Source organism: Labrus mixtus, chromosome 18, assembly GCF_963584025.1.
Source record: "Labrus mixtus chromosome 18, fLabMix1.1, whole genome shotgun sequence".
Classification (NCBI taxonomy): Eukaryota; Metazoa; Chordata; class Actinopteri; order Labriformes; family Labridae; genus Labrus; species Labrus mixtus.
In genome coordinates this window covers 13206765-13229547 of record NC_083629.1, presented here as the reverse complement: position 1 = coordinate 13229547, position 22783 = coordinate 13206765, and the positions used below count along the sequence as shown (strand labels likewise).

Sequence of the window (22783 nt, the reverse complement as noted above, 5' to 3'; positions counted from 1 at the left end):
AGTGTGTTTTCCTTCAACCACTTGCTGGTCCAGACGAAGTTTGGTGTGGAGCTGAATATCTGATTAAATACAAAAACTAAAAGTTGAAGGTCACTGGGACAGAAAGAAAAAGTTTGAGTGCTTTTGACGAGCTGTTTATTTTTCAACAGGTCAGACATGATTGAATATCTCATGCAACAATGAAGCGTTGACAGCTGAGCAGAGGGGGGGGAGGGGGGGGGGGGGAAACAATAAATATTCTCGAGATGAATAACTTATTTTTAATCCCACAAACACCTCGCAAATCTCTCCACTCATCACCCTAGTACACAGAGGAACACACACGCACACACGTGTTGTGATGGGAGGGGGGAAGGACTTGTCAGCAAACCGATAATTACAATCCATAGTAAAGATGATTTACCACGTGCGTCACCCACCCTGTCCTCCCCACTGGAGGAAGGTCTGGGTTTGGGTCCTTCCCTGGCCGCTGATGAAATTCCGAGGACAGTCGGGGAGGGGAGGTGGTCCCCCGGGACTGCACGTGCTGCTACATCTGCTGCCCTCGCGCACGTATAAGAGAAATCGCTCTGGGCATCTCATTAAAGCCTCTCCAATGTCTTCTCCTCTGCCTGAGACCTCTGCAGCTTCACGGACAGGCTTTGTGAGAAACGTTTAGCAAATATTGATAGTTCTTGGCGCATGGAGGAGATCAAAGGGAAAGGGGAGATGGGGGCTGTCTAAGAGGAGAGGGGGAATAATCGGTGCATAGTGCTTTCATGAATGATTTATGCAGTATAAAGTAGCCTTTACCCATTGGGGGGAAGGAGGACGGATTTTCTTGCTGGAGTCGTGTCAGCTTTTGAGGCTTTAAATCAGGTTTTCCCACGAAACTAGTCATGAAAACAAGAGATGGTAGTGCAAATGCGTGTGTTTAGAATTAATTAAGTCATTTGCAGTCCAACTTAAGCAAGTTCAAGAAGTTTGAATGTAATTAGGTTAAAGGCAGAGGCAAGTAACTCAAACTTATTCGTTTTTTAACACTTACCAACACACGTATTTCGTTTTTTTTCTCTTCATGTTAGGCAGATTGGGATTTTTAAAAAGTTAAGCAGATGCAGTTATTCCGCTAAATTAACCTTTTGCAGCAAGTTTCAGTACTTTGGACAGCGACCATCTCTGCTGATTTATACAGCCCACCGTCGCCCCATACAGGATTCAACAGAGACAAATGGCTTTTTATTGACTTGTTTTAATCAGTACTTCTGAATAGTGACAATAGTAAAGCAGCAAAAAGGTGCAGCAGCAGAGCTATAAAAATCTGTACACGTGCCAGCAGAACGAAAAGACTGAGGCCTGCTGATTTTTACAGCCCCCCCTTCACACACAGAATCTGGCCTGCAGTTGTCATTGTAACACCAGAGGGCACAAGGAGAGCAGAAGACGGAGAGAAACGTCAGCAGGAAATCACACAGTGCTTGTTGAAGTCATTAGAAGTCTTGGGAGATGTTTTCTTTCCTTTATAGATCCATACAACGGGAGCATTTTTGCCTCGACTGGTTGACAGCATTCGTCTGCCTGGTCAAGTGGTCCTAAACATTTCACAATTTTCTCAAAGAACTGTTGAACTGTTGAGAACCACTTAATCAGAGAGACCACACACTCTTTCAGGGCAAAATGCCGTCCATCAAACTCCCGAATGCACTGTTAAGAGGGAGGAAAACAGCCAAAATGAGTTTCCTGAAATGGTGAAGTGGTAGTAAATGCATCACCACGGCAGAGTTCGGCTCCTGTGTTCGAACATGTACAAATACAAGCCAAGAAAGTTATAGTCTATGTAAAGGTTCTCACCTGGAGGAGGTAGGCCTAAGCTCTGTCCTTTCACGATGGTGTTTCCTGTCATCCCTGCTCAGACTGAGTGACTGCAGAGTAAGGAGCTCTTTATATAGTGTTTTAGGGCTAGGTTCATACAAGTTTCTCATTCAGGGAGGAATGAGGCCCATGCTGGTCTGACCGGACGAGCTGGGTTAAGCACGACGCAGCAGCCGCCCCCAAGACACAGATAGCGAATACCAGCAAGTGCAGGCCGGGAAGTCACATGTACTCTATATCATCTTTGTCTTCTAAGTTTGCCTAATTTTCCATGGATTTACTTTGGGGTTTTAATGAAAGGTGTTAAACAAGCTCAGTGTGCGGGTTTGATGTTGAATTTCTCCTTAAGGCCCACAGCAGACGCAGTGAATCCAATTATTATTCAGAGCACATTTCTGCAGAGAACACAAAGGAACTGTGCACACTAAGGGAAATGACCTCTACCAATTGGTAGCTCGTGCACTAATTCATAGAGAAAACCGTGTCAAATCAGAGGGGCACATGAATCTTTAGCCAGGAGCAGTAAATGCAATGTTTCATGCGAGTTTCATGGATTGGTGCAATGTAGGGGCAATCACAGAAGACACTGCTTTGAAACACAAGATTTATTTCTGTTGCTTTTTTTCCATATGAGAAACTGACCAACATGTATCAGTTTTTAAAACACATGACCCTTTAACATTTTTGGATAAGGGAGACAATAACAGCATTGAAAACAAAGAAAAAACATTCCAGTCATTTCAAATGTGTTTACACTTTGAAGTCACGTGTAATCAACGACCATTCTTTACACTTAGTAACATCAAGGTGTAAAAAAAATGACCGACAGTCATTACAGACACTAAATCACACAAGGGCAGCAAAACATTGCACAACAAAGATAAGTAAAGAAAAAAGTAAATAAATGAAGACTTTTAAAAATATGTAAGAAAACAGAAACCGAGGCAGGTTTACTTCTTAATCTCACTCGAACAATAGTCTGGTTTTCCCCTTTCCCATCTAAAAGGGAGAAATGCGACTTTTCAAGCTCGGCAATCAACAGAAGAAACAGGCTGGATGAGTCTGGAAGGTTAGCTGCTGGTTTTTGTTGATTTGTTAATCCTGTTTGAGCAGAATAGATTGAAAAAGGTTGAGGTTTACTGAAAGTTTTACTGAAAGTCGACAAGTGCGACAGTTGTCAAATATCACATATGATTAAAAGGCAAGACAACTTGTTCATTTCAAGTTATGTTCCATTGCCTTTTTTTAAAATCAGTGTAAAAATACAATCAGTGAATGTACCCTGTAGTAACATTTATTGCTATAATAAGATAGCATTTCTTTATAAAGTCATGTAACAGTAGTCAATGTTTGTATCAGCTCAATTCATTTAAAAACAGCTCAGGTGAAGTTCACCTTAAGATCCCTGAAGGGACGTCACAGTCACAGTGTTTATTAAAATAAAATCATTTGATAAACATTCATAAAGACCATATGTTTTCTCATACATATATCACTGTGCAACAATCATACACACGTTCGTCTACTGATTGTCTTTTGGGGGCACACAAAACAATGTTGTGCTTTGAAAGGGTTTTTGAGGGAAACACGAGCAGTGATGCCTTCAAACAGAATTTTAATTTGTGCTGCCATTTAAAGGGACAGTGGACGGTGTGTGGACGGCCTGGTGTGGCGCGGCTCTACACAGAGTACAAGTTGGTTGGCTCAACGTCCTCCTGGTGAAGCGGTGAACTCAATCACTTCACTGTTCTTCAAAGACAAAAAGAGACAGAGTTAATATGGAGTGGGGATGAACATGTGTGAGGGTTCACTTCTTTTTATGCACAACACACAAGCAAATTCACACCAGTCAGCTAGGTGACAAGCAGGCGGCACAGGTTTAACGTTCACAGGCAGGTTACAGATCTGATTTATCTGATTGCTTTTTCTGAAAAACAAACACCTGAGGTATGTTTAGCTAACAATTTCTGATGTTCTGATGTAAAGCACTACAATCAATTCACACTAACAATTGAGAAATTTTCACTTTTTAGATTAATTCAAATTCAAAGGTATTTATCGGTTTAGAACGTCATCAGTCTGGCACATTGTGTCCTTAAAGGGAGAGATCTCTATCTGCGTCCTGACGCCAAGTGTGTGAAAGGTGTTCTAGGTTATTTGCAGTACTTTGTTTGTAGTCCTGTTCAGGGGCTCCAAGTCCAGTCCAATGATTTTACTGCTCAGTTTTTACCAATTTTGTTCAGAGGGGTGAGGTGTACTGTATGTTGCTCATAGAACCAGGCTGATGTATTGAAAATAAGAATTGATTCACTGAAGCACCCGTAAAAGTAAGTAATACTGATTGATGAACCTATAATAACAAAAAAAATAGTAATAAATGTCAATGAATGTTAAAAGTCAGTAAACTAATCGATGGATTTTACGGAGTCAAAAGATCCTCTTGTTCTTAAAAATACCTTCATCTTCTGAAACCTTTCTTATCTGTTTTACTGGGTATTATCTTTGTGTTATTTGAAGTTTTGCACACAGGCCCCATGGGCACCGTCACGCGCAAGGACGTCCTTGGTTTGAACCCCAACAAGGCCGACAGAACCGTCTCTGTGCGGAGTTTGATGTTTTCTCAGTGTCTGCCTGGGTTTTCCTCAGGGAGCCGTGTGAATTGGCAGCACTAGTTTCACTGTAGTTGTGAATGTGTTTGTTGTGTTTACATGTGTGCTTTTGACCAATGACAGACAATGAGCCATCTAATGCATGCTGGGATATACGATTCACAACACCGAGCATATAAAGTGAATGCATATGGGATGGATTGATAACAGGCACAAGGGGATCTGAACAAAGAAGACCTAGAGTCAATGCAACTTACTAGGAGGGATCTCATGCTCAACACTGGAAATATGAGAAACCCACACAATCACAACATCTCATTTACCTCATCGTCATCATATTCATCACACTCATTAAATTCATCAAAAACGGCCTGAAATTAAAGAAGACAAACATGTAGTTGAGAGGCAATTAAAGTCAGAGAATTATGTAGATTGTATAGAAAGTGTAGATAAAAGATAAAGGTTAAGCTGTGAGCAATGGGACGTTAAAGCAGCTTGAAAAGGGAACAACGCTAACCTTGGATTTATTGCTCATCAGCTGCACCAAAAACGCCACAACTTCTTTTTTGCCGACAGCTTGAGCCTGTGACAGATGACGAAGGAGAAACAGAATAAATATGAATATCTATCATTTTAAAAGCGTTATCCAAAAAGGGCCATCCAATAACCCACCACTTGAATGGCATTCTGTCCATCATAGCCTGGTTTATTCAGATTCGCCCCGGCAAGGCTCCAGATTTCCAGGCCCTCCAGGTCACCAATGGCTGCCAGACTTATACACAAGAAACAACAGAGATATTATGGTCAAATGCACAGCTTCACAAAAATCAGTAATATTAACAATATCAAATTATATCAAATTGACACTTGTTGGAGGACAATTGTTGTTTATAGGGACTTTTCTGAAATTGGGGTAGAATGGCAATAATGTTGGGCTTTGTGACGCACAGCATGTTTTGATTTGATCTTAAAAGAGCAATGCTAGTTGTGTCTAAACTAAAGGTGTGTGTCTGAAACTGTAAATGCAATTGTCCTGACAAAACCTGTCGGGTGTTTCAGTTGGATAAATACCAAGGCCCAGCCGGTGTGTGTGGTACACTTGCTGCCACTATAGATGCAGAGGAGATCTGAAGCTATGCTGCCAGGGGGCATTCCTACAGTTTGTGTAACAGTGAGACAACTGGTTGTACCTGCATCAACTATGTAGGATGGGCTGTTGAGAATGGCTGCGATACTGAGAATTTTTTTTTTTTGTGTGTGTCTTACCTGCATAGCTCTGTTCCTGCTTCCTCCAACTCGTCTCTGGAGAAATGTGCTCCCGTCTTTCTCAGCAGCTTCACAACCTCCTTGTGCCTGAGGTAGTAAGAGGACATGCAACAGGACCTTATATTTCTAACTGTATATGTAATGTAAAAACACTATGAGCATATCATGAGTTAAAATCAGCTTTAACTTAAATGAATTATCACAATCAATAAAGAACCAAACTCATACATTGTCCGTATACATTTGGATTTGATGCTATCAATCCTAAACGTTTACATTTGGACTTTCATTCACAGTGTCATTCTGTCAGTGGTTTTGGTTCAGCATGTGGGAACATGTTCCTTATCTCATGCAAAAAAAAACGTCAAGGCAAGAGTCACCTGCAGTGACATTTGTTGAGATAGCGAAATAAATAATTGAAAAGGCAGACAATAGGTGACCAATATGCAGCTACATTTGATAATGGCTGAGCTTGCTATTTAAAAAGGTATAGGTTCCCCAACAGATCAATTAGAAGTTTAATTGTTTGGAGGAATGCAGAGCTGCAGCCAAACAAACTATGACACGGCCCTTCTGGTTGAGGGTGAAGAAGCCAGTATCTCTCATCTGTGAAACTGGGAGCAGGTTGGTAGGACTGGTTCAGAGGACACTCCCCACATTTGTTCTGTAACCCTTCGTTCTCTTTGCTTCCTGCAACACCTTATATGGGCATTCAGGATTGAAGCGCAATAAGAAAGGTTGGTTTGCACGACATTCAAAGTGCGACACACATGCTGACTGCTTCTTAAAACTCCAGTTCTATGAGTAGGTTTTGTCTCATTAAATACAGGTAGGAAGAGAAAATCAGGCCAAGGTGTGGAACACAGGAAGTGTAACGACAGGTGTCTGAGTTCAAGTGCATCCCTCTCGCATCACAAAGGAAACAAGTCCACACTCGCAGTGCCAACCGTTAAAATAGGACAACAGCCATTTGGCAAGGTTTCCACCCGCACAACGTCTTCACCCTGAGGCTCAACATAGCACTAAAACTAAAACATTAAGCGTGGCTGGCTTCTCCCTCATAGACATTTAGCGCAATGTCACTGAAAGACAGAAATTAAAAAAAACTGCTTTGGTAAAAATAAACACAGTCTAAACTGTTGGCTGACAATTAGCCTAATTAGTTTATAATTATTGCCTGGCCTCTAAACTCCATTATGAGCTGCTCCCCTGGTTTAAGCCCCCCCTCTCTGACAGACGCTGCTCCCTTCCTGCCATTTAAGCAAAGCCACATTGCCTTGCTAGCAGCAGCTCATTTAATGAAGTCCCCTCTATAGCAGCCATTAACAACAGATTTTCAGGAACACACAGTTGCTGCAAACAGCCAAAAGGGAACATTTAATGTTCTGATAGAAACGTCATAACCAACATTGTTACATTAAGAGATAAAAACAAACACATAAAATCTTGTTGATGAAATAAAGGCAGGTCTTACCTGAAGCGTACCGCGTTGCATAAAGGTGTGTCACTGTAGCGATCTTTAGCATAGACTGAAGCCCCATGACCAAGTAGATACTGCACCAGTTTGAGGTGGCCCTCGGAGGCGGCAATATGTAGGGGTGTACGTCCATCATAGTCTCCCAGACACAAGTTACTGCCCTATGATGAGCGAAAACATCAAAACATCTGAGTGCTTCACCTTTATTTTATTCTTATTGGCAAAAAATCTGGAATAAATAAAGAATCAAAGGACAAAAATGAATGAATTCTACAAATAAGCATGAACTGTTAAAGCTGTCTCTCCTAACACCGCTCCAAAAACGAATAACAATTCACCAATGAGCCACAACTCTGCAACGCTTGACATTTTTCTTAATTACAATGAAGCATGGCGCTATAGCTTAAGAGGAATCCGCAAAAATACACCATCCTGCTTCTGTACTGTAGTTACCAGGGCAACCAATCTGCAGCTCCAAATAATCCCGAACAGGGATAATACATTCTTCTCGTTATAAAGCTCCAAGTTGTTTAAGGTAATAACTATGTCTCTAATAAAAAGGAATCCGTCTGTGTTAGTGATCTGTTCCAAAGATTTATGTTTTCTACAAGCGCATGTTGGAGTGAGCCAAGGAGAGTTAGTAAAGTATCGACAGCCAGACAAACGCATTATGGTGCTTTTTATTTTATTGTTGATTATAACAGATTGAATATCACCAGCCTAATCTTATTAAACCATCAGAGTACAACAAAGTGTGAGCAAAACAAATGATTCCTGATTAGACCACTGAACTTTGATGACTGTCAATAACTGAGTAACAAAATAAAGATGGTCTGTAGAAGCTGTGGGCTAATCCAAACACAACCGTTCAAGCGACAAACAAACATGTACATGTGACCGCCTGAGTGACTCTAGGCCTGCCTTACCAGTCTGACCTCATGTTTTCTTTGGCCGTAGGTCTGTGCGTTTACAATACCCCTCTCGCTACAGGAGGACTGACCCTGAGAGTTTGTAGTTAAAGGCGAACAATCAGTTTACCCGAGTGCTTTGACCCCACACAATAAGCACCAAAAAGATAAGCAGAGGCAAACGCTTAAATGCTGACGTAAAACTGTTACGCTCAGTGTCACAGCCTCAAGAGGCGAATAAATCTGAGAAACAAAAAAACAGGTTTGGATTTTCAGCCAAACATTCAGTATGTGTGAGAAAAGAGAAACAACAGGAGCGCTTCTGGTATCCCTCAAACAACCTGTGCTTATAGAATACTAAAGGAAAACTTAAGACCAAAACTCATGGTCCCAGATCCAGGCCCTCAGGATGGTTTCTAACTTAGTGATTTACTACACCCTAAAGAAGGCGCAAGTCGATACGCGTTGGTGTATTTTAAATGTTTCTAGCCCTATAAATGAAACCCTTTTATATTTTTCAAACCATCCTGAGTGCCTAGACCTGGATCATTCCTATTTATAATGGTTTTTTTTTGTTTGTGTGGTGGAGATTTCAGGATCACTTACCATGCCGTTTAGGGCTTCCAAAGCCTCCATGTCTCCAATCTTAGCAGCAGCACATGCCAGCGAGGGGGTCAGGGCATCACGGATTGCTTCCAGCTCCTGCAGACATCCCCCAAAACTTTTATCAGAGAGCTGCTTCGCATTTCAAACTTTACCTTTGAGTCATGTATTTGAATTCATTGATTTAATTCATTTTCCCGCATAGAAAGCTTCATGACAAACTTGACAGAAATGTATGTTTGGTGGATTTAAAGGTCAGTGTAGAAGCGGTGCTGTCACCTCTTTGCAGCTGATGCTGAGGCTCTTGGCGATGACCTGGATGAAGCGGCTGTCGCTCAGGGCCAACTTCGCGCCTGCTATGTTGGCTTTCATCTCACCTCTCAGGTTCTGAGCCATCATCTGGACACAAACACACAACTGCTTCACTTGTTTTGCTCATGGATACTATTTTTACAAGAGTTCTTATAAATCATACTATTACTTGAAATGGCTTAAGTACAACTGAAAATGCCCACATCAGAATCGGGGAGTAGAACACTATATCCAATGCCCCCCCCCCTCATAGAAAATGGTTCCTATGAGGCTTTTCATTGGACACATAATGTCAGAAGTGACCACAAGCTGAATTGTAGCTAATGTTAGCTCGGCTTGTTTCAAGGACAAGATTTGTGCAGCACACAGAGCCAGACCATATGGCAATGATGACAATCACATTAAATCTGTACAGAGTAAGTAGTAAACAGCTGGTAAAAAAAAAAGTATATTATTGCACTAGTATAAGAGGGGTACTTGATATCAGTCTGTTTAGATTAGATTAAGATAAGAAACATCTTTGATTATTAGTTATCACAACATGACTTCTGAATGCAGACACAAACCTTCTTCTTGGCATCTAGATCCAGCTCTGTTTTGGCCAATAAATAGGACAGCTTTGAGAGGGCAGCCTCTGGAGTCATGTCTCCACCAGCTATCAGCCCTGCATCCATCAACACCTGAGACGTAACAAGAATATGAGTTTTGTTTATTTTCATGACACAAATGTAGTTAATGTTGTGAGTCAGTAGCAGTTGATTCTATGTACCTTGCCAGTAGCATAGGACGCAGACACAGTCCCCCTGAGACATTGTGTGCAGTTCACGATGATGACACCAGAGTCCGTGGCCTTCTTCAGCTCCTCTAACAGGTCAGGACGGTTATCGGGGGCATTTCCACTGCCGTAGGTCTCCAGGACTACACCCTGCATGGGCGGCTGCAGGAAAGCTCTCACCTGGAAAAAGAAGGATTCACATTATAAACTCCCCAAATTGATGGCCATCTGATCTGGCTGCTCATCTGTGTGGAATCAAATTGAAGAATTAGTATTCCATGTTATTTTTCCTGCAGCCCCTTTCACAAACGCACAAGTCCGTCCACTCTCCTAAAAGCCCATCTGGTGCTTTCTATGCAACCAGTATCTCAGTCACTGGTTGGCTGGCACCAGGAGGTCCTATACCACATCATTAGCCATGGCATATGACTAGAGAGGCAGATGACTGAAATGGCAGGAAGGAGAGCAATTAATCTGAAGGTATTAGCAAGCATAAAGTCACTTGGCACGACCGAGGCAGTTACCGTAAAATGTGAGAAGAAGGTGACATTAAAAGTGCAAGGTTCAGTCAGTATTTTTCTGATGCGATAAGCAGAAATGTTTGATGCAGATTACCAGCGAAGCTCTCGGTGGGCAAACAAGAGCCTAGTGCCCAATCAAAGTGATGCCTCATAAAGGCAGTTAAAGGCTGTAAGGAAGTGTTGATAGTCGGACTGGGCAGTGGGAGCAGATTGAGACAGTAAAGCCGCTCTCCCAGCAGCCTCTGCAGGGGGAGGTGCAGATAAATGTTACAGTATCTATGCCAATCCTCCCTCTTTACAGGGTGATTGGTCATGGCCCATAACTCCTTTTCATCTTTCTCCAGGCTGAGCTTTGATGGCAGTTTACATGACCGGGAGAGTAACAGAAGACGGGTAATAGCACAATTAAATTAAAGTTAACTATTTTATTGCAGTTAGACAAAACAACAGTTTGGCTCAGACAGCTATGTTTGGAAACATAGTCAAGATTTTTGACATAAGTTTTATAGTTTCCTACTCTCATCATTTGATTGAGTTTAATATGACATAAGATTATACTTGTAAAGTATGACGTACAGTATGGCAGATATAGGTAAACATCTTTTGCACCACCATAACAAAAGCAACAATGTAACTCATATTACCCAGAATGACTTACAGTTGCAGAAGTGATTCCTGGGAAGAGCCTGAGCAGGCCTACGTTCCTGTTCAGTTCGGTACTGACATGAAACTTCGCTGTGGTGTTCGCCCTCCACACCGTGTCCCAGTTGACTAAAGAAAGAGATGTGTAAGAACAGATTTTTTTTATTTTCAAAACAGGCTCTTTTGGATTGTACAAACGTGAGATTTATTTTCCACATGAACACAGATGCATTTCACCACAGGCCTACTTGAAATATCCACTTCAGCAGTGGCCAGAGGAGCCAAGTTAGGAGAGGAGAACGCATTAAAACTTCCAGCATCCACCTTGGTCACACGATTTCCCCTGTAGAGTTTATTGTAAAAATACAGACAGACCTGAAGAGAGACAAAGACAAGTTTGATGCACAACAGTTGCTATTCAACAAAGACAAAATCCCTTCAACATCACCTGACTGAACACATACTATAAAACGTGTGTACATACATCGAAAGACTGTATGTAGCTCGTTATGAAATGCCTGCCAATGCAAACATGACACAAAGAGAGAATAAATTACACCTTTGAGTGTTCTTCCTGTTCAGGTAGTTGTTGTTCAGCATTGCGAAACACTATCCTTAGAAAGTATTCTGATCACACAGGTTGTTTAAGAGAGCTTTTGTTACCTATCAGTGCTGACATCTGTCTTTCTAGAACATGGTGTATTTCTCTGAACTAGTAGATCTATTAAATTCAAGATTTCTTCCTTTACATTACCATTTAGAATTCATGAATTGACATCTTTGTAAACTAAACCAGATATAACATTTTGATTACAATAGAGGGAAGTTCACAAAAGAATCCACAACTGCAGATAATGCAGAGCTTCATGTTTTCTTTCCCCCCCTCACATTCACAAATCCACAATTCTGAACTTTACTATGAGGCTACCAAACAACTCCTCTCCTATAATTGTATGTTTTGTAAAAGGGGATCGTGTGTGTAATCTTCTCTTCCCAACCTCAGGGATGACAAACTGGCCAGCAATCAGCAGCGCCCCCAGCAGGTTGTCTCTGCCATCGTTCCTCAACTCATAGATAGGCACCTGAAGATAGAACACATCTTATCACAAAGGGGAGTAAATAATACAGAAAAATGTTATCTCACATTGTTGGTTCGACTGAAATGGCAGCAGCTCTTACCTGTGAGCCAGTTAGGATGATTGGTTTGCCTAAATGTTCACACATGAAGGACAGGGCCGAGGCTGTGTAAGCCATAGTGTCTGTGCCATGAAGGATCACAAAGCCATCGTAGCTTTCATAGTTTTTCTGGAGTCAGACACAAAAAGGATTACATTTATTAGATCATTTTAAATGAAAATATATATCAAATTATCATTTTTCTGGCCATATTAGGTCTTATGGGCTTTATAAATATTATAGGATTATTGGATGTCTAGCATTTTAAGCAGAACTATGTGTTTTTTTTAATCTAAAAATGGAGTCAGTGAAGTACCTCAATGTCCTTTCCAATTCTTCCCCAGTCATCCGTGGTCATATTGGAGGAGTCCAGCAAAGGGCTGTACTCTAAGATATTGTAGATTATCCTTTTACTGTCTTTACTCAACCTGCAAGAGGAAGAGAATTATCTATGAGTTTCAGGAGACAAACCGAACACAGAAACTGGCAAAACAAGCCATGTTCAGTCTTTGTTAGTGTATACACTCACTACAAAAGGAACACAAACACCACATGGTTAAACAAATAATGATTCTCTTCCCTTTGACAAAATATTATTTGTCTTCATTGTGCTTAATTTAAAAGGTTGGAACAAGTTCTGGCTATATTTGAGAAGTGGGTTTAAGGAAGGGGTAGGGAAGTGCTAGAAAATCCAAGCTGATTTATGAAGCGAGACAAAGTCTATTTAGTGGGGCCTTCTGTCTCAGCAGCAGGGTGCCAGAACCTGTTTTAGACACACATACACACGTTTTAAAAGTGTAAAAGGGAGGGGCATGGCAGCGAAATAGAGCACCACGATAAAACGTGTACGTTTTTCTTTCCATAGTGTAGTCCTTCAGTTCTGTGGCGTTTCCACTGTGTAATATAAATAAAGGTAAAGCAGCGGGGACATGAGGCTGATTCGATGAGTCATATTGCTGCTCCACAGTCCCTGCCTGCGACTCTATGTGTAAGGTGTGAATGGCTTAACAGCTATGGAAAGATCTTCTTTTAAATCTCCCTTTTAAGAAACAGAGAGCACCCCCCCCCACACACACACATTACCATAGAGCAGCCTTGTTACATGCAGATCGAAGCTGAATGGAACAGCAGGTGGCCGAGCTCACATGGTCCAGTCCGCCCAACCAGGGGTCCTACAAACACCCCTCGAATTAGCCTTAAGTCCTCACAGGACCCTCCAACATATGTTGTTGATAATCTTAAAGCCAAAGTGCCACAAGAAAACACTATTTAAATCAACAATTATAAACCTATCTGGCAGGGTAGCTTTAGGTGGAGCAAAGCCACAAATTTGCATACCAGCGCTAAGATGCCTCATAGCTAAAGAATAATGAATATCTCTGTGTATGAGGGTGTGTATTATGTCCCTGTATGTGTGTTAGGTAAGGACTCAAAAAGTGGGGAGGAAGGTTTTAGATGGGAGGGGGCAAACGGCCTTGTGGTGCTGCCTCTGAGCCTCACATGAGTAAAGCTTTTCAATAAATCAATAAACTAATTCCCTCCTTCAACACAGGCTGCATACTATCATTAGTGTGCCCATTAGACTTGCATATGAGTCTCCTTCTCATGTTGGCATTAACTATTAACAAATTCAAGGATGAGCTATTATTAAAAAGTAAATCAAACTGAAAAAAAGATAAGGTAATATAAATATGCTCAAATATTAACTAATATCAGTTTTAATATCATTTCTATAGGTCTTACTAACAAATAACAAACTCAAATTATTTCTAAGTTTTTCACTAAACAGTCCTTCACTGCCTGATTATGGATATCAGATCATTACCATACACCCAACTCCAACCAGCACCTCTCACAGTAGCAGTCAATAAGAAGGGGGGGTATGGAAATTAGTGAGTAATGGTATATGTCTGGTAGAGTGCCGCCACTATCACTGACAATTACAACAGTACAGAGGCTGCTGATCAGCTGGTGGGCTCAACTCTCCCTGCTCCACAGCACTCACACCAGACGTCAAGACAACATGTTTCAAACATACAGTGGAGTAGATTATCCTTGCTTTTTTAGTAGGCAGGCAGCAACTTTACACCAACTTAACCTCAAAAAAACTTTAAGCTGTTGGTGACAGGGTTAATAGAGTTAGAGACACAAACTACTTTTGGCATTAGCAGCTCTGTGCTCCTGTAGCCTTCCTGGTATTTTCTCCTATTGACAAAGGCCACGTCGGCATGCATTTCCTGTCAGGCAAACACACCCACACATTCAGCAGAGACTTCAAATCACTTTTGGGCACGCAAAGTGCTAGCAGTGCTACATCACCTATGATATAAATGGTCCATATGGGGCGTTGGCTTCCTGTTAAAGTGACAAAAGCAGTTTAGAGTCATTAAAATTGTTATTGTTCTTAGGCGGAGAATGAGATGAATCCATTCAGTCTATGTAACAGTGGTCTTGCATTGTAAGAAGACTGGAAAACCAACTACACACCTGAGTATGAAATAATACAAGTACAACAAAAAGAACAGCTTCCTCTGTGCTGATCTTACATATTGCTCGTATGGTCATTTTTTTAAACAGTAAGTTTGAAGTGTTTGCAAAGCTAAATAGAAACAATTCAAAGTTTATTTAAGATCAATAAGATGCCCATTGAATGAAAAGTAAAATAGTTTCCAAATCAGCTATAACAGTGTTTATAAGATACTACAGCTATTAGCTGAACAGAAACTGCCAACTCAATGGACAATGAGGAAAATAAATCCTAATCATAGATGAATCACAGATATGTGCTGACAGAGGAAGAAAAAACAAACTGTAGGTGTGCTTACGGCAGGACCAGGCTGTTCTCAGATCCATAGTATTCATACATGCAGGTCTGCTGGGCGTACATCTCATCGTGTAGGATGGGCAACTTGCGCAGGCCATTGACAAAGGCATTGGCTTTCGGGGCAAGTACTGTGACAACAGAAAGATTTGAAAAAAGTTGTACTTGTAAGATTTTAAAGCTTTTTACAGGGGGGCCATGAATAATCACCTCAAGAACATACATCAGTCTCACACTGAACCCTAGTGGTGGTTGTCAGAAATGTAATTGGTGCATGTGCTGGAAGTCCATTATTGTAGCTCATTAATATTTTTTATGCTATTTTACTAGTCACTTTTTCAACATATGACATATATCCACATCAAATACAGCCTCACTTCGGCTGTAGAGCACATGTGGTATACTGTTCCATCTCAATGAACACCAGCAGAAACTCTTCATGTCAGGTTAACAAGTGACAACATGTTACTGCTGACAGTCAAATGAGCATCAGACCTGAAGTCATCTATAAAAGCCATGTTCACAAATCAAATTACTCAATTCATTTAGTCTTTAATTTACAAATTCCATCACAAGGATCTGTATTAAGATATTTCACTGTGAACTTGAAAGACCGTGATGGTAAGCCATATCTAAAGAAAATGATAACACCTTAAAAGTCTTGACAGTGTGAGACAACCCCCAATTAAGCAAACATGTGATTCAGCTCGAGGATTTGCATTGGAAGTGACAGACCTGCAATAATAGCACAATTCCTTAAGAAACATGGTGAAAACAATGACTATGCATTAAGTGTGTAAATAGTACAAAGTAAATATTTAAAAAAAGGTCCTGAACACAGGAAGTAAAATATTGATAGAAAGGACTTGACTGGCGGAACTTTTCTCAACTTGCACCTCCCATGCAAAAATGCATCCCCTGTGTTCACAAAGCAAATATCAGCAGGGACACACAAAGAAGTATAAACAAACGCAGTAAACTCTAAGTAAGACATTTGTGCTAACTTTCTCTAAAGATAATAAGACCTTTGCCTATTTTGCCTCACTCCATGCTCCAGTTGTTTCCCAACAACTCATGTCAACATCTGGTTATCCATTGAAGGAATCTGTTATGTTGTTCCAACTGCATCACATCGTGCATCTAGTACAGGATTGCCTCTCACGGGGGGGTTCACACATTTTGGTTGTCTTTGTCCAGAGTAGGCAAATTCCAAGAAATTGTAGTTTATGATATTTTTTTTTCCTTTCTAAATCTAAATGAGCTGCTGGTTGTCAACCAATGGAAAAGCTATCCATTTGGCATTTAGATTCATAAATATATAAGGACACTTTGGCCATGTGTAAACACACAGTGTGTTATGTTCAGTAGTGTAGGCTGTGTGCGGGACTATTTTAGGATGAACTGGTAGTCACGCGCCGTTTATACTCCCTCACAGTAACATAAAATGACACATGACGAACCTGTCAACACATTGCTACACATGCCGAAATCGCCAGGTCTCCGTTTGGCTGTGGATGAAAAACAACAATAAGTTGAGCTAGCTTGTTGCTACCGTTATCATGAAGTGTCATCCCAATGGTTCCTCCAGTGTTGATAACCAGCACGCGCGCCTCAGCAGTGGTCGGTGAGGTCAGCGGCTCAATGGACTCTATCGAGTTGCAGCTCGATAACTTTCTCCTTCGGGCAGGATGCAGCGCTATGTTCCGTGGAGGACCAACATCTGGCGATTCTAGTAGGTCGAGTTTTGGTTGTGATAAAGCTCGGGCGAGAGATGTCAGGTTGTTAAAGCTGGAGTCCGCCATGACGCCTTACGAGTCAACCTGTGCTGCTCCTTTAAATGCGTGTGTTTAGTGTTCACTGCACGGTGGTCTTCACGGCGCTAAAAACAACCTGAAACACGCTAACGTCGTTTCTTCTCCGTCCTCTTAATAGAAACGCATCTCCCAAAGTAACGATTTGACAAGAACTGGGAGTGAATCCATATTTAAAAATGTGTTTGTGGGAAGCCCACAAATCTTCAGTATTTCTCATCTAGGAGGACCCCTCAATAATTTTGCCCTTGAGTCGCTGATGAAAGAGGAAGACAACTCTGACGTCAGTGTGGGGGTGTGGCCTAAAGTGAAACTAACTTGATGGACACAAAATCAACAAGAAAAAAGGTGCTTTTGGGGAATTTGAATACAATTTTACCAGAACACTAACCACAAAAAACTTAAGATTTGTGTTCAGATTTCTTTATTTTTATTTCTGTATATTTCAGTCATAAAGTTTAATTAAATAAAAGTATAAGTACTTACTAATCAAAAGTTAGAGTAGGCTACTTAATTTATAGAACATCACAGGGCTTCTTCACAGTTTTATATTTTCTAAATTTAAACTTATAGGGAAGGTTTTATCATTTTTTTCTGTATTCAAATGTGGGTTTATATGTAATATAATGTCAAACTTTTGGGTATAAATGTATTACAGTGCATCATTTCAAAGACTTATTCGATTTGTCAGACCTTAATCTGTAGCTTTTGAATAGATAATTCCAGGCGACTAAAATTGACAGGTTTATTTTGAGGCTGATTAATGTATGCACAGATAAAAACATTTTTAGAGCTGAAATTGATTTCTATCAGATTAGCAAGACAACAAGTAGTGTTTGTCTCTGATTGTAGATCTAGGCAGGTATAATGCAAAGTGGGGTTATTATCACAAAATATAACGGCCTGCTGTGGCTGACATACCATTTATTAAAAGTGATGACCTGTAACCATCGATAAAGATATATGCAAGCCCATAGGAGATACAGATTTGGACGACCATTTTCTGCAGCTTCATAACTAAGAGTTTCACACTGTCACATTGTTTATAAAATGTCATTTCCTACAATGCTACAAACCTATAAAAATGTCAGTAATAACCCTTAAAGTTTTGCTTTCAATTTGTATAGAAATGTTATTATGTTATTTAATAAAAGTTAAATAACTTTAAAAACGTGTGGATCTGTATAGGTTCCCAAATGTCTTAATAACTTAACAAAAAAGGCAGTTCCACAGGTTTTCTTTTAATGTTCAATGATTGGCTGGTTAAATCTATTGGCAAAGAAGCAAAAGCCTAGTGATACAACATTAGAAGTTAAACGTGGAAGTCACTTATCTGTCACATGGCATACAGTGGTTAAGGGGTTTAGTCAACTGAAACAATGGGGTGTGAATAAATCATACTTAAATAAACATTTTCACATTATTTTATCTATTATTGCTTGTCCTTTAATTTGGGCAAAACAATCATCTTATAAGCATTCAGTTCAGACTGTATCACTAAAACACTTGTGATATGTTGTAATCTGTATTTTAGAAGGCCTACATGTGGATTGGGAGACCATGAGCCATAGCCTACATAAAGTGTGGATAAGATTTATATATAACATGGTTTATCAGTTAAGTATGAGTGATCATCATCAGTTTCGACTCGGCTCAGTTGTCACTAGGAAGCTGACTTTTCCAAATATTGCACAAATGAGGTCCTGTGTAGGAAAGCTATTGCTATAAGAAGCAAGGACAATTTTTAAATATAGCATGCATGATAAAGGAAGTTATTGGAATCTCTCCTTCAAGCATAGGAAACGAAAGGCTGTGACTTTAAGTTATGGGGTTTTATGTAACTGAATATTGTACATTTGAATCTGTTTGTTTACACAAAGGCCCAACTGGGGACACGAGTTGGAAATTAGCAATAGCTATATACTCTTTATGCAGCACATCAGTTTCATGCTTTGTATTGAAATTATGTTAAATTGCATTTTATATCAGTATTCATACAGTTCTGGTTAATTTATTCCTGTTGTTCTTATCCATCATTGCACTACGGACACTTTATTTATCTAATTTTTACCTTTACAGTTATATTGTATATATTAGTTCTGTTGTTCCATTATTCACCATGCACCTTAATAACTTACAATTTAGTATTTGCCTACTTGCACATAGTTCTGTATATATATATATTTATTTCTCGTTTACTGCACATAGTTCTGGTTACATCTGTTAGTCCGATCACTGTCCACTTATATCTACTCTTTTATATTTTGTATTTTTAAGTTAAGTTTAAGCTTTAAGTTGTATTTGAATTGACACTTTATATTTAGGTTCAAATGTTTCGTTTACTTGCACTGTTGTTAATTTACCTCTGTGTGCCTTTGAATTGCCACCCGGGGACAAATAAAGTTTTTTGAATTGAATTGAATTGAATTGTCCCTATTAAATAAATAAATTCAAATTCAAGTAGTCCAACATTTCCACAAGGGGGTGCTGTTACCCTTTACATAAATAGCAGGTCACTACTACTATAATCACATTAAAACATTCCGTACTCAATATATAATATCATCATGCCAATGTTATGTTTTTTCCTCAGTATCAAGTGACAATATGTTTTCTTATCTATTATGGTGAATAGAAAATAAACCCAGAAGAACATTTTGTTTAGTGGGCAGAGTCTACTCGAGACTAAACATTATGCAGCCTATTATCCAACATTGATGTTTGGTTAAACGTTAAATATGTGTTTTTTTTTAAAACAATGATTTTATTCTAAGTCAATCTGTGTATTTTATTGCTCCTCCGGTGTGTTGTGGATGCCCCAGACAGACAGTGAGAGCTGTATCAGTTGAATGAAGTCGACGGGAGGAAGTGGCGGTGAATGCAGCTCCACACCTTTCCGGTGTAGCAGCACTGCGACCAGCTCGACTTAAAGGAGAAAGGCGAGAGCTGGGTGTAATTATCGAGGCAGGAGGGGGAGATAGGAGGTAAATTACGTCTATTTCAATTAAGCGTTTAACTCATAAATATACAAGATACACATTTTGTCCCTGTCGCGTGTGTTTAATGTCCGGATATGGTTATCATTATCTAGTTAGCTGACGGCTAGGTTGCTAGGTAGCTAATGTTAGCTTGCTAGCCTTCTCTAGCAGCCATGAGCGTTACCTTGCTAATTTGGCATGTCTGACCCTCCTCCCAAAATGTCTTTCCAGGGGGACAAGAGTTGGACTTTTCCTGAGTGGATGTATGTGTTGCTGAGTCACTAAGAGGTTTTTCTTCCTGCACGGTGAAGTTACCCGGCGCGACGGTCCATGGACTGAGTGTTAGCCCGCAGAAAGCTGCTTTTTCTCCCCCCGTGAAAAGAACAAGGGCGCACCCGATGAGGAGGTCCGCCAGACACAAACACCAGGAGGATTTCACAAGAACGACGGATCTGTCTGGGCCTTATAAGCACAACAAAGCGTGTCCTCTGTGCGTGTTTTAATCGCCAAGGCTGGTTCGTATCTCGACAAAATGAACGTCCTGCAACAGCTGCTGCCAACTTGTTAAGTGTTATCGTGCCATGTTGTGTACAGGCCCCGCACACACTGTGATACTCTGAACATCAATGTCCCCGCACTTCACAGGACGCACACAATATCAAGTCAAATGTCAATAAGTACTGTTTGTTAGGATTAACATGAGTGAGCATTTTTGACTTTTTCCTCCACTTGTGCTCTTCACTGAGTCATGTTTTCACAAGTAAGCCTATAGGCAGAAGTTAGTTATATAGAGTACTCATCAGCACAGTGTCAGACATTTTTCTCTGTAGGAACAACGTATTTATGCACAATAGTTCAAAATGGGGAAAATGCTTTCAAAAATATTCGGCAACAAGGAGATGAGAATACTGATGCTTGGACTTGACGCTGCTGGAAAAACAACAATCCTTTACAAACTGAAACTAGGGCAGTCTGTGACCACAATCCCCACGGTGGGCTTCAATGTAGAGACTGTCACCTACAAAAATGTCAAGTTCAACGTCTGGGATGTTGGAGGCCAAGACAAGATTCGTCCTCTGTGGCGACATTACTACACAGGCACCCAGGGCTTGATTTTTGTGGTGGATTGTGCCGACAGGGATCGTATCGACGAGGCCAGACAGGAACTTCACCGCATCATCAATGACCGGGAGATGAGGGATGCCATCATCTTGATATTCGCCAATAAGCAAGACCTTCCAGATGCCATGAAGCCACACGAAATCCAAGAGAAGCTCGGATTGACCCGCATCAGAGATAGGAATTGGTATGTTCAGCCTTCCTGTGCGACCTCAGGTGATGGACTGTATGAGGGCTTGACATGGCTAACCTCAAATTACAAATCTTAATGATTGAGTGCAGACTGTTTTAGGTCAAATCTATAACAACATTGCAAGTAACAAATAACTTCTCAAAATGAGTCTGGGTAAGAAAAAAGTTGATTTATCTCCCATTAATTTTCTTAATACTACGTTTACCCCATGACTAATTTATCTTAAACTGGGTTTGCTGGCTTAAACTTTGCTTGTACTCTGTAGCAGGCCTGTATCACATTCATTATTCTGGGGCTTGCTTGATGAATATTGAAATAATTGGTCCTTATGTTAAAGCCACAGAGATCACCACCTTTGCCTCTTCGTTTCCCTGTTTTGTATAATTTTTCTAATGCAGCTGAAATTTTTATCTTCATTCTTGGATTAAAGCTTGTTTCAAGGCTCTTCAGACTCTCGCATTCAACTTGGACCTTTTTCTTTTCTTCTACGATTTTAACTCCATGTAGCGAAGGTAAAGGACTTTTGAGATTTGTTTTTAACACAGTTCTGTGATGAAAAGTATTTCTTCTCAATGGTATCAACCATTTTCATAGTCACAGGTCTTGCCATCGGGGGGCGGGGAAATATCATCAGACATGTAATTGTAACCCCCTTTGAATCTCCTAATGTGGGCTCTATATTTTACTGATCGACCTATTGTGTCATGTCTTGATACATCATTGTGCTGAACATTCAACAAATAGGCTTTCAGTAACTTTGAAAACATGCTTGTAGGGATGCATTTTTAATTTTTGGGGTAACACACAGTCAGTCGACTCAATCTTTCCAAAGGAATGTCATTCAGCTCTGAGCTCTCTCAATCTGATACCACAGTTGATTAGTCTCAGTATTGGGACATTATATGATAGCCTATATCTGTAGCATGAGTACGAAAGTACAGTAACCCTACATCAGAGTCCATCTGTCATGCAGTCAGAGGGAGCTGTTAACCGGTGAAATGTTGGAGACACCCCGAGGTGCAGCTCTTACTCCTATTTTGACTGGGGGAACCATGTACAGAACAATGTCATTGTAATGTCTTATTAAAAAAGTGATTTTAAATCCGTTATGTCTGGTTTTTCTTTTTCAAGGATTAAAGGCAGTTTGCATTACGTAGTCTGGGTTTGATCAAATCATTTTAGGAAGGAAGTATTAACTGTAAAGAACGGAGCTGAACTTGGAAATGAGAAAGTTTCCAGACAGAAGAAGAAAGTTACATCTTGTGAAAGTTTGGTTTCAGTGCTTTTGGACAGTTTCTTCATAAAGGGTTTCTAGTCATCATAACTCCCTAGCCTCAGCGGTGTCGCCAGTAAAAGAGGGAAATGTAAAAAAAACAGGAAGTCCCAACTGCTGGCCTTTTTGGAACAACAACAGAGCCACATGATAGTTCGCATGGGAGTTAGAGGCGCAGCAGAGATAAAAAGCTGAATTGTGAATTCTTTTTGAATGTGTGTTAGTTGTGAGCCATAGTCGAGTTGCTGCTGAGCTGTCGTCAGATGTAACTCTGAAAGTTGCAGTTTTTATTCGTGGAGAATGTCACTTTCAGGATGAGTAATGCAGGGCTGGTGGCGAGAAATAAGAAGGAAACATGCAATAAAAAAATGTTAATGTATCAGTTAATGTATTTCAGTAAAATAGAATTGGCTCTGAAGTTTTAGGCTGACACCACTGAAACATACAG

General features: G+C 40.4%; 2 protein-coding genes and 1 long non-coding RNA gene across 8 annotated transcripts; 1 reads left to right on the top strand and 2 right to left on the bottom strand.

Annotated features, from left to right (window-relative positions):
• Positions 1-1211: 1211 nt before the first annotated feature.
• Positions 1212-1887, bottom strand: LOC132993022 (uncharacterized). The gene is made up of 2 exons (XR_009676414.1): positions 1831-1887; positions 1212-1683 (listed from the first exon to the last, which is right to left on the bottom strand). It is a non-coding gene; the product is annotated as an uncharacterized LOC132993022 (long non-coding RNA).
• A 554-nt stretch (positions 1888-2441) lies between these two features.
• On the bottom strand, positions 2442-17044 carry aspg (asparaginase homolog (S. cerevisiae)). 6 transcript variants are annotated; one of them, XR_009676401.1, is made up of 19 exons: positions 16514-17044; positions 14966-15092; positions 14460-14495; positions 12457-12568; positions 12144-12269; positions 11963-12046; positions 11213-11339; positions 10981-11093; positions 9796-9981; positions 9593-9706; positions 8994-9113; positions 8718-8813; positions 7201-7364; positions 5727-5813; positions 5133-5232; positions 4978-5043; positions 4784-4831; positions 3698-3778; positions 2442-3600 (listed from the first exon to the last, which is right to left on the bottom strand). XR_009676401.1 is itself a non-coding variant. In XM_061062500.1 (18 exons), the coding sequence occupies exons 1-18, from the start codon at positions 16761-16763 to the stop codon at positions 3556-3558; spliced, it is 2001 nt and encodes a 666-aa protein (XP_060918483.1). In that variant the 5' UTR covers positions 16764-17044; the 3' UTR covers positions 2442-3555. The 6 variants fall into 6 exon arrangements, 4 of the variants coding, with proteins under 4 accessions (XP_060918483.1, XP_060918485.1, XP_060918486.1 ...); XR_009676402.1 differs by having other exon boundaries at positions 2442-3595; XM_061062500.1 differs by lacking the exon at positions 3698-3778.
• Positions 17045-19601: 2557 nt separating this feature from the next.
• Positions 19602-22164, top strand: arf6b (ADP-ribosylation factor 6b). Its single transcript, XM_061062603.1, has 2 exons — positions 19602-19756; positions 19982-22164. The coding sequence occupies exon 2, from the start codon at positions 20611-20613 to the stop codon at positions 21136-21138; it is 528 nt and encodes a 175-aa protein (XP_060918586.1). The 5' UTR covers positions 19602-19756; positions 19982-20610; the 3' UTR covers positions 21139-22164.
• Positions 22165-22783: the final 619 nt, after the last annotated feature.

Bases quoted from the DNA above. Each gene is read 5' to 3' on its own strand.
- aspg (XM_061062500.1), bottom strand. From the start codon at position 16,763: ATGGCGGACTCCAGCTTTAACAACCTGACATCTCTCGCCCGAGCTTTA. The intron at 12,047-12,143 runs GTAAGAGCTGCT...TTCTATCTTCAG, and splicing joins TCATCCTAACTGGCTCACAG to GTGCCTATCTATGAGTTGAG. The intron at 11,340-11,962 runs GTTGGGAAGAGA...GTCTCTCTTCAG, and splicing joins GCCAGTTTGTCATCCCTGAG to GTCTGTCTGTATTTTTACAA.
- arf6b (XM_061062603.1), top strand. From the start codon at position 20,611: ATGGGGAAAATGCTTTCAAAAATATTCGGCAACAAGGAGATGAGAATA.